The 11,944-nt window shown below is 39.2% G+C and overlaps 1 protein-coding gene across 1 annotated transcript in view; it reads left to right on the forward strand.

Annotated features, from left to right (window-relative positions):
- The first annotated feature begins 2,774 nt into the window (after nucleotides 1–2,774).
- mov10l1 (Mov10 like RISC complex RNA helicase 1) overlaps nucleotides 2,775–11,944 on the forward strand; it is a 56,878-nt gene continuing 47,708 nt past the window's right edge. The window contains exons 1-5 of the mRNA XM_056264805.1: nucleotides 2,775–2,906; nucleotides 3,001–3,188; nucleotides 4,050–4,209; nucleotides 7,555–7,667; nucleotides 9,336–9,523. Of these exons, the coding sequence (XP_056120780.1) occupies nucleotides 2,810–2,906; nucleotides 3,001–3,188; nucleotides 4,050–4,209; nucleotides 7,555–7,667; nucleotides 9,336–9,523 (746 nt within the window). The 5' untranslated portion in view covers nucleotides 2,775–2,809. The remainder of the gene's footprint in view (nucleotides 2,907–3,000; nucleotides 3,189–4,049; nucleotides 4,210–7,554; nucleotides 7,668–9,335; nucleotides 9,524–11,944) is intronic.

The raw sequence follows: 11,944 nt of genomic DNA on the forward strand, positions 1-11,944 counted from the left end.
TCGTAATGTAAATTGAATTCTCTTCTTTTTTAAGTTGATAAATGCTTTGGTGACTTTTCCTGCTTCCAAAAATATCACTCGAGTCTGGTCTGAGAAAGAGCTTTTTGTGTGTTGTGAATCTAAACAAATACTGACAGTATGTGTTTTGAGTCTGACAGAGACAATCTTGTATGTGAAAGATTATTCAAATGCACATGCTGCTGCTGATTTTTTTCTCCCATCATTAAAAGGAAATATTTTGTTTTATTTTTATTATTATTATTTACGTAAGGTGTGCAATGGCAACTGTAGGTACCGCCACACTCTTCCTGTGGGCTTATGAAGAAAGAAGAAAATTAGTTTGAGATCTTGCCGGAGGATTTGATGGAAACTGGGGTGAGAAGGAAGAGAAAATAGTGTCACAGAACATGATTGTAAAGTAAAATTTTAATTAATTTCATTGTATTGATTATTATTTTTCAAAACTGTTGTAATGGTCAGCTGTTATTTTTGGTAGCAAATGTTACTCGAATTACTTTGGAAGCATTCTTGACCTGTAAGGAAAGGAAAAGGCCAGAGAAACTGGTTAAAGCAGAGCAGAACAAGGAGAGAAAGAAAGTCGACTTTAAAGCTGACAGAGTGCTTGGGTAAGAAAAAATAAATAAATCATGTGTATGATATTTCTCCTCTGTGTGCCTGTCTCTTGAGAACAGGGACTTCTAGGGCGGCTCAGTGGAGAGCCCTTCGCCTCCCCAGTTCAAGTCCTTGAATAAGCCAGGATGTCTTTCTGTGTGGCATGTTTGTTGGGTATGGGTTGGTCAGGTGTTTCTTTTCCTGAAGGGATGATGTATTTTTGTAGGACATTATTTAGCATTTTAGCACTTGCGGTTCCATTGTGCTGATGTCAGTGGGCTTTTTGAATGGGTTTTTGTTTTGTCGCAAACAAACCGAATTAGTAATGCAGGACTGAATGTAGGCTAATTGTTAAATAACCATTTAACAGTGATAATAATGTATCATTACTGCTTAGCTAAAAGGTGGAAAATTTAGCATTTAAAAGCAGGCCATAAGGTAGGGTTGGGCAATATGGCCAAAAAAACCCCAAAAAAACAATGTTCATATTGAAGGCTATGAAAACAAACATAGTGAATAACCTTGCAGTCTGTCTATTATGTGCAAAAAAAGGGTCAAATCAAATCACATAAAAACAAAATAATGATTTTTAAAGAAGTAGTTCAAATTAAAATCACTAAACTTAAAATGAAAATAAATAAAAACAAAACCGCTATAAAAATACACTTGTAGGTTTGAAATTCTACATATAGGCCTATCACATTTATATTCTTCAACAACAACAAATATTTTAGCAAAATATAGGATTTATATTTACAGTTCCGCCCACAGCCCGAGAGAGCTTTGGTGCCGGAAGTAAATTTCCCCATTCATTTCTCCCATTGACGTTTTGGAAAATCCGTATCTAAAGAGTTTTAGAGCATGTCTGAGGATAACCAGCCACGGCTGAACTCATAAGCATACAACATATCATTTCGAGTGAAAAAACGAAGAGAAAATCCAAAAAAAAGTCAAAGGTGTACAACCGTACAAGGTGTACAATATGTACTGTGTACATATTTTCATTTCCGAGGGAAGGAACTACTCATCCCATAAACCACCGCGCCTCACTGAAGTCGACTGAAGCCACAACCGCGAAAGAGCCTTTTGAGCGACTTCCAAATCTGACGACGGCCACGTGAACTTTTTCCTCCAGTGAATTTTATATAGTGAATGTGCAGGGAAACTCATGTCTCATTTTCCTCGATTTACTGAAGCTTATATGTAAAACGCATTTGTAGCTGCACAGCTAACACATTTACCCCTTTTCCACCAACGCATTTTGAGAGCCGGTTCGGAGCCGGTGCCTGCGCGCGAACCGGTTCTTTGTGTTTCGACAGCCAAAGAACCGGTTCTCGGCCAGGAAAACTGGTTCCAAAGCGGCACCAACTCTTTGCTGGACTAGAACCGTTCTTTTACCACGTCATGCTTACGTCGGGGGCTGGGGGCGGGTTTAGATAACATATTTTCTGACATAATATAGGATCGCAAAGCCAGGAGAAACATTTGCAGAAACACGATGTAGTCCGCCATTGTAATTGTTATGCTTGAAGTTAGCGCAAGCGTTTCTAGTTTTTTTTTATCATTTTTTTTTTATTGAAAACGTTATGTAAACAAAGGAGAAAACAGTCACAATATAGAACAAATAAATGGAAAGAAAAAAATACACACGACAGGAGTACATAACTAATCAGAAAAGATTACATATCAAAGGAAAAGATTAAAAGACTTACATATTTCAATTGTTTTTAAAGCCTTCTTGGTTCACGAGTTAGAGATAATCCCAAAGTAATGTTGTACTTGCAAGCGTTTCTAGCTAAGATGTATGGCGACGTACACAGTGACGTAACGACGTCGTTCGCTGGGCGCTCTTGTCAGTGGAAAAACAAACAGGTTCTGAGAAGGTTCGCAAGTTGAACCAACTCCGAACCAACTTTGAACCAGCACCAGTTCCGAACCAGTTCGTTTTTGGTGGAAAAGGGGTAATTGAGCATCTGGCTCGCTCATAGGCGGTGCTGCGGCAACTGCACATCCAATGGCGCGGGCGCCTCTGACGTGCGACCAATGAGCTAGCCCTACGTCATTACACGATCTTCAGTCTTCACGGACCTTCGCGTCTGTGGGTTTAACCAGAGCCATATAGAGAGTACAAAATTTGTGCTATTTGTGAAGTGATAATATTGGTGAACGTCAGCTCTGTTTGGTAACAGACAGTATCATGGTGAGCGTCGTGCAGTGTTTCATGTCTAAGCTGCTTTCCCCACTGTGGCGCAGAGCTCATGAGGATGAGGAGGAGCAGGATCTTCACTCTGAGGGTTAGTGGAGAACGTGTAGAGTGTAAAGCAGGCCCCGCGCGTACAGGTGAGACTGAGCTGTTAACTCTGTGTGTGTGTGTGTGTGTGTGTCCAGGTGTAGCGCAGATCCGGCAGGTGCGGACGGGGGTCGTGACGCATCTGTGCGCGGATTATGGTCTCATAGATCATGCGGTGTATTTCACATCAGCAGTTGTGTTAGGAGGAGCCGTGCTGTGTGTGGGAGACTCGGTTCAGGCCCTGGCCGTCCGGGAAGGAGCTCATGAACAGTGGAGGGCGCTCAGGGTGAGATGAATGTCCATTTAATAAGCATAGAGTAACTTACACATTTACAGTTGGCATTCTGACTTACATCTGCTCTTCTTATATCTTCTTGCTCTTAATTGGCTTAATATTTGTGTTCAATAAAGCTTTAAAACTGAAAGAAAGTTTTACTGATATAAGGACTCCTTGCTTACCTCGACATGTTTGTCAATTCAATTGAAATGACAAACATAAGGTATTAAGGAGAGCTTATTAGTAAAACAATAACATTTAGGGTCAACCAACTTTTTCAAACTATTTTAAACATTTTCCTGCTTTCTGGCTGGTTTGTTCAAATACAACAAAATACTTACAGTTTACATTACACACACACATATATATATGTTTGGTAATATTTCAGCCCCCTAGACTTTTTAAACTGGTGGTTTATCAAAATGAATACTTTGATATGTCCATTGAAGTGCTATAAGCTGTGAAAGAGAGCTGAATTCAGAATCAGGATTTTTACCTACATATTTACGTTAAATTTAGTACAGTTTATGAAATATAACACTTTAGAATAGCGATTTTTGAAATTTGTGAATCGCCAGAAGAAGGTAAAATTGCGATTCATAAGTGAATATAAGTGTTACAAAAATAAAAAGACTACAGACACACAATCTGTCTATTTTTAACGGACAGATCTGGCTTTGACCGCACACACATACTGGCTCCAGGAACAGGGTTGAGAATCACTGATTTATTGGGTATTTCTATAGTTGTTGTGAGAGTGTGAAAAGTAACTGATTGTGCAGTCTAGATGTTTATTAATTTCTTACTATTATGAGCTTCTTTTTTTCTATTGAAGTGTTGTTGATTTTGGTTTGTGTGTGTGTATTTCAGGTGGAGCTACAGAAGGACATGTGGGAGAGTGGAGCATCAGAGGCACTGAAACAGGACTCTGCCAAACCCAGGCCTCTGATTGGAACAGTGACGTCATGTGATCGGGACGGAGGACTTATAAACCAGACTACGTTTTTCCCACGATCGGCTCTCTGCGAAGGTCAGAAGAGACGTTTATTCACTTTTTATCATGTATCTGTAACTGTCAGAACACAAAACAATTTCCCCAGCATGATTGAATTTCCCCAAAAAAGCATTTATTGAGTGCTAGTGTTAATTTTGTCAGCTATTTTTTAAGTTTAGTCTTAGTCCTGTGTCAAATGTTCTTTTTAGTTTTTGTCATATTTAGTCAAGTTTTAGTCGACTAAATGTGTTTTAGATAATGAAAACTTAGTGGTTACATTGATAAATCGGCTAACGATTATTTTGAACAAAAAAACATGTCGATTGTTGTCATTTAAGAAACGTATATTTACATTTCATCAGAATTATTGCACTTTCATATACAGTATAAGCACAAATCTAGAGGATGTTAACTCCTACTCGTGGCTTATTTTACCTTATCCTTTACCTGAGTTTTTTTTTTATAGGCTATTTTTCATAAATTAACACATTCTCTCCCAAATGTGTTGAGAATGAGAAATTCCTCATAGGAATATTTGCCAGATTGCAAATATTAAGTGAAAAGAACACCAGGCAGAAAATGTATCCAAGAAAAGCTCTGATTGGGCGATTTTTAAATCTTAAATCTGGCAACCGCAAACATGAAAGCTCGCAGAGGCTTGTTTAAAAACAGTTAGTAATATTTTTTGGACAAAACCAGAGGTGTTTTGGTAAAGTTAGTATTTTTTTTTGTCTAATTTTTGTTGTCAACGAAATTGCATGTTGATATAATCACAGTTATCGTTTAATGACGTTGGTGTTGTTTTGTCATCGTTAGTCATAAAAAAAAGGTTGTCAATGGAAAGTTTTCGTCATAATAACACTAGTTTGAGCTATAAAACTGAACTTATTCTGAAGTCACATTGTTTGTGACATGACATCGATGAACACAAGCGCTCATGTCAGTGACACCTGTTGGATGACCTGATACTTGGTCTTCACAGGCATGGAGAGGTACAGTAATAAAGAGAAAGGAGAATAGATGCTGTTATTAAAATCCAGGGGCTTGCAAGCCAGTTGCAACAATCCTCTTAGGCTAGTAATAATGCAGAAATACAGAAATTTTGTACATTTCAATAAAAACTGTTTTATTATTTTTTACAGAAAGAGCAAAAAACAAACAAACATTGGGATATGGCTGAAATTAGGCTTTTACAATTTCTTGATTTTATACGATCATCTTTTTAATGAACGATATTGATTCTTAAATCCCAAAATTCAATATTTTAATCTATGCTGTTTTCAGTTAATGTGTGAACAGACAACAAACATTATTTTTAACGCCTCCCATCCAATAACCACCATATGCTTAGTGCATTTCTTTTGCTATGAAACAGTCTCAGCATTTAAACTGACCTTTCACATTCAACCGATTGTCTGTTCCTCTTTACTACTAGTTATAGCAATTAAAGGTGCAATGTGTAAAATTTGAGTATCTATTAACAGAAATGCAATATGACATCCATAACTATGTTTTCAGTGGTGTATAAAGAACTTAATAAACCGTAATGTTTTTATTAGAATGAGACATTTATATGTACATAACCGCGGGCACCCCCTTCTATGAAGGTCGACATATTGTGACGTCACGTTTCTACCGTAGCCGCCAGCGAACACACAGCGCTACAGAGCGCGTTTCGTCACTACCTTGAAAGAGAAGCCGCAGGAAGCTAGAAGAAGCTAGCCATAAACACCGTGAGTAGTGACTTTTCCCTTGTCAGTGGTGTAAAATATGTAGTTGGATTGTTTCATGTAACTTAGTTCTTCTCCCTCGCTGTGTTATGGCTTTGCTATGTGGGGATAAATGTGCTGGTTACGTTCGTGAGACAGCTGATTAGTACTCTTGTCATTCGATCGCGGTCGACAAGTCGATCTTGGAAGCATTTTAAGTCGATCGCGAAGAGTTTTCAAAATCAGAGAAAAAAGCCTATTGTGTGTAGTAAATGGTGTCTAGGGGATGCGGAGGTGCGCGCGCTGTTACAATCACGTAATTTTTGCCGCGCGCACCTTTGGGCTCATGCGGACGCGTCGAGTTTAAACAAGGCTTTACGCTTTAACCAGCTCAGCCACAGTAACAGCTCATATTAGCCAGCTAAACATACTCTCACTGTATTATGGGTTTGGTATGTGGGGATAAATGTGCTGGTTACGTTTGTGAGACAATCAGCTGATTACTATTATTATATTATATATTAAGACCCTTGATCCTCACCTGACTATGGCTTTGTAAACTTTATCCATGATGTGGTTTATAATGGACTGTGGTAGAGAAACAGTGATAATGTTACACACTCTTGGCTTACTCTGGCTATTCTCTGCTGTCTCAGACGACGATATGTTTGTCCTGTTTTAGCCACCGTAGCTTCTTCGAAAGGGAGGGGTGAGCAGTGGGCTGAGCCCTTAGTGCAAACTCGCAACCGAACCGCTAGATGTCGCTAAAAATACACACTGCACCTTTAACATGAATGAACATCAGAAGGAATATTGAAATATACAGAACCACTTACTGAAATCAATCACGTCTCATATAATCGATTAATCAGTGTTTCAACCCAGGACAGATGTCAATAAAACAGCTTGTAAACAATAGTATGTCACATAAAGTCACATTTACCTCAGAAAAGTCATTCAATGACTATAAACTCATTAGTCAGCTAGAAGAGAAAAAAACTTGAGAGCATAATTTATAACAGTTTAAGCTGGAAATGTCATTTACAGATCTGTGCTCATAAAATGGGACTGAGAGTTAACAGGTTAATGTATTTGAATAAATCTGTCAAAACAATTCGTATTTAGTACAGCCACTGTTTACATGTTTCAACAATAGATTGTAATAAAAACTGAATAATAATTTAAGTTAGCCAGCTACCCAAATTCATAGTGAAGCTTTAATCTTTCAGCTGTTTTTGTCCTGAGAAGTCATTGGGGTGCAACAGTTTCAAGCACGAAAAAGGACACAGAGTGTAAAAGTAATCTACATGAACTCCAGGTGTTTAATCCAGGTCTTCTGAAGTGATGCGACCTCTTTCTATGACGAACAGAGTTTGAATTTGAACCCTTTACAGGGTTTGTTGCAGCCGGTCTCTCTCTCTGGTGTATCAAATGGTGTAAAAACGTTTAGGTTTTGCTGAGATCACGAATGCTACACAAAGAAAAAGCCTATGCTGATCCTGGCTGTGTAAAAGAGGATAAACTGAAAAAAACTACAAAAAAAGAATTTCATATGTAAAATACATAAAAATATTATATTTACAAATAGTTTTTTAAATGGTAAAAAAGATGTGCAACAGTGTTTTTAAATCAGTTTCACAGAGTGTTGATGGTGTGTGTGTGTGTGTTTCAGGGTTCGAGCCGATGAAGGGTGACTGGGTGCTGGCGCAGTATGTGGTCAGTCCTGCAGAATGTAGCAGTCAGGCTCAAGCCGTTTCTCCACTGCGCTACCGCCGCATGGACGGGGTCAGTCATTCTCACGCTGCGCATGTGCGGAAATCTGGGCTTTCTAAAAGTCAAGAGTGATTACACTTAGGGATGTCCTGGCCAGGGTAGGGTAGGGAGTTTAAAATCCATTCCAATACCGGAATCGGCATCGACAGAATCTTTCCGGCTTTCCGTGTTTTTTCACTGTTAAACGGTACGGGGCGCATCTTCTGAAAAAGTGCTGAATCCAACACTGATCAAAAAATATGTGAAAAAGAAGCAGAAACAAGCGATCTCATAATCATATGCATATGTAAAATAACGCGATCATCAACATTAAACAGTCAAACCAAAATGTATTCAGACACCTTCAACATTTCTCACATTATCATTCCGCTATAGTTTAGAAAATGGTAATAAAATATGACAAGAATTTAGAGTTATCAAATCGGTTGATATTTCACTGGTTTTGTTCATCCTTCTGTTAGACTGTCTCACAGATGAATTATGTTGAATATCTGTCAGCTGTTAAATTTAACTAGACGATTAGAAAATACCAGTTTAGGTCAAACAATTACTAAGCAATTCTTCATGGTGTTCAGTCTGTGGTGTGAAAAGGTCCCATTAGCAATTAAAGAAAAAACACTTCAGCAAAACATGGTCTGGTCAAAGTGTCTGAATAATTTTTGGTCCCAAATATTTATAAATTTTACTGGTAGTCACTGTATAAAGAATTTTTGGATATAATATGTCACAGTTTACTTTATTCTGCTATCCTCACTTACATAAATTAATGATAGTGTCCTGCACCCACTAGTAAAACAATATAAAAAATTATAACTGGTGTCTGAATATTTTTTGGTTTGACTGTAAATCAAAACTGCCTAATGTTACTGAATGCAATGTCAACCCAGGACAAGCTGTAGGACTGTGAAGCTTTGGGGGTGTTGATGGACTCGATCTACTCCATCTGAGTTTTGATCATCGTTCTGAATCCGATCCAGATGTAGTCTTTAATAAAAATGTGATTTTTCTCAGCTTTTTGCTCAAAATGTTGCTTTCTTTAATGAAACTTATCCACATTCAAGTGTTGATAAAAAAGAATGCATGAAGCTAGAACAAGGGTGTCCTATCCTGGTCCTGGAGGACCACTGTCCTGCAGAGTTCAGCTCCAACCCTGATCAAACACACCTGAACCAGTGGACCAAGCTCTTACTAGGCAGACTCGAGACTTCAGGCAGGTGTGTTGAGGCGAGCTGAAGCTAAACTCTGCAGGAGAGCAGCCCTCCGGTTTGGACACCCTTGAGTTCGAATATATATATTTCTATTCCGCTTATCGATTCATGTGTGTGCATTTTAATGTGGTTTTAAACCATTCAAGCACAAGTAGACACGAAAGAGAAGTGCTGTTTTCTGTGCTGGGCAGTTCTCTTTCGTGAATAGAGAATAGAATAATGACACTATTGCTTTAAAGCAGAATTTGAATTTATACCATTTTTGAAGTTTGCATCATTGATTTATTTATTTTCCTGTTTATTACCATGATGCTGTTTTGAAACGACCTGTATTTTATGAAGCGCTATAAAAATGAAGGTGACTTGACGAATGCAGAAACCAGAGCTGGAATGGGAGTTTAGTTGTGATAAGTCGAGCTATTGTCGTTTGTACTGAGAGTTGCTCAGGACTCTCGTGCCGTCTGTCTCTCAGGTCAGTGTGACGAGGACACAAGGCAACAGTGGCGTCGTGGAAGACAGCGTGTTCTTCAGCCTGGAGTCTCTGATGGTGCCGTCGGGCTTCAGACCTGCTCGCGGTGACGTGGTGAATGTGGTGGTGTTGGAGAGCAGTCAGTCGCTCTACTGCTGGAGAGCTCTCTGCATGACGCCCGTTCAGCACAGGTGACGCCTTCCCTCGCTCCTGCGCGGCCACGTTTGTCACGCTTACCCGAGAAAACCGACAAATTTCACATGCCTTTTGCTGTCCATTCACAGAATTTGTTCAGTTGTATACTAAAATAATTTTTAGCATCCCAACCATTACACATGTGGAATCGATCATCTCTTCTGCCTAACTAGTTACAACACGAAATGTATACCGGAAGGTATGTTGAAAGATATACTACTAACTTACTGAAATCCGTATCACGTCACATGTAATCGCTTAATCAGTGTTTCAACTGCGGAAAGGCATCAATAAAACGGCTTGTAAACCTTAAATAACGTCATATTTACCTCAGAAAAGTCATTCAATGTTCAAAAACTCATTAGTCAGCTTAAATTAACTTCGAGAGGGGAATTAAACAAACAGTGCCTTACTAACGTTAAAAAAGAAAGTTCATCCATGCTTTCCTAATGTAATCGATCACAAGGAAAGCAATGCAAAGGGTGTTTTTCCACAACTTTGCACTTCAAAACCGCTTGTAATCCTCAAAGGTGGCTCTATGGTTTCATTGCCGGAGTAATCCTGTGTTTGCGTCTGTCTCGTATTTACCACTATATGACATGTGCGGATCAGTGGGCCGGGCTAAAGAGGCGATGATGTAGAAGTAGGGCTTGATCTTCTGCCTTTCCTCGCACTATGACGTAATAATTAGGGGTGTCGAAATTAATCGTTTCTACGATGCATCGCAAAGCAGACGAGGACGATTCGGTTCAGTAATAGACCATAACCGATTATAATGTACTGACTCTTTTCTGACGTCATTTGTCACGTATGTGCTTTGTCGCGGTAGCACACAATGGCAGAGGGAGGTGAGACGCGAGTGCGAGTAATTAAAAATGCTCCAACTACTTTAACAGTCTACATCTGGGCACATTTCGGCTTTTATGAACAACCCCGTAAGCACGACCTGGAGGAGACACGCGCTGTGTGCGCTCATGTCACGCACAAATAGAATCTGCAGGAGGTAAAACCACTAACTTGATAAACCACGTTAGCCGTTTTCACCCCGAGCTGTGAACGCCTGGCAGAGTCACTGCTTTAGAGGACGCGGATGAGCTCCAACGTCACCCGAATCCACAGCCAAATACAAATCATCCACCCGCCCCAATAATGTTCTCTGATTTAAGTATCCGCACCCGATGGTCAAATTACAATTATTCTGTGGTGTTGTTACGCGTGATTATAAATGGATGCGGTACATCGTAATGCATCGTGATATCGAATTGAACTGAATCGATGACATGATAATAGTAATCGAACCGAACCATGAGACCAGTGTAGGTTCACACCCCTAGTAATAATGTGACAAAAGCCAAAACGAGTCGTTTTCTGAGCTCGGCTTCAATAAGAGCTGTTTTTGGACTATCACGGATGTTTTGAGTTCTGAAACCTTCAGGATATTCTTAAAGTACAATGACCTCTTAACTGTCAAAAGATCAAGGAAACTTTGATTTCTCAATTCATGATCCCTTTAAATTAGGGCTGTCAAAATAACGCGTTAATTTCGATGAATTAATCTGAGAAGAAATAACGCGTTAAAAATAACGCAGATTAATCCATTCCGTTTTGACCTTTGCGGAGCCGTTCTAGCCGTAGCCACCATTCGTGTAAAAAGGAGGGAGACAAGAACGCGCTGCTTGGATCATTGTTTGACGGAGTTCGCCAACTCTAAAGTACCACATCAATGCAAAGCATCCAGGAGTGTGTGCGTGAGTCGGTGAGTGTGTCTGAGAGAAAGCGCGCTTGTGCGTGTGTGTGTTTTGTAACTTTTCACGCGCTCTCACGTCACACAACCATTTTCTCACGCACAGAAAAATCGCGCACCAAAGAGAGGACACGGAAACAGACAAGACAGACGTTATTATGATATTAAAAAAATCTCAGCTCTCAGATTCTGTCAATTTTATTACGAAAATCAAACAATAAATACCGTTTTGGCGCTTGTAAATGTGACATGACAGATCCCTATAGCGGCACGTGAACCGATCATCTCTAGCTAATAGTAAATAAACACGAATGAACACTGTTGAAAGATACAGTAGGGCAGGCTAAAACTTACCGAAATGTATATTCCTCGATCAATCAGTGTTTTTCAACCGCGAAAAGAGGTCAATAAAACAGCTGGAGAACAATTATGTCACATAACATCTAGCCTAAGTTACCTCAGGAAAGCCATTTCATGACCATATGATAGCACGTTATAGTTGGCTATAAAAAAAGAGCTATAGAGTGTTTTTCTAAATTTATGTAGCCTACTACTATATTACATATGTATTATATTTTTTACTTATATCAAAGTTGTTATTTGTAATAAACACGCATTATATTTAATTTGAGCTATTTTTAACCTTAAATACTACCAGCTGATATGGCTCTCT

The sequence above is a fragment of the Rhinichthys klamathensis genome, unplaced genomic scaffold (assembly GCF_029890125.1).
Source record: "Rhinichthys klamathensis goyatoka isolate OS25496 unplaced genomic scaffold, OSU_Roscu_1.1 h1tg000011l_1, whole genome shotgun sequence".
NCBI classification, from domain to species: domain Eukaryota; kingdom Metazoa; phylum Chordata; class Actinopteri; order Cypriniformes; family Leuciscidae; genus Rhinichthys; species Rhinichthys klamathensis.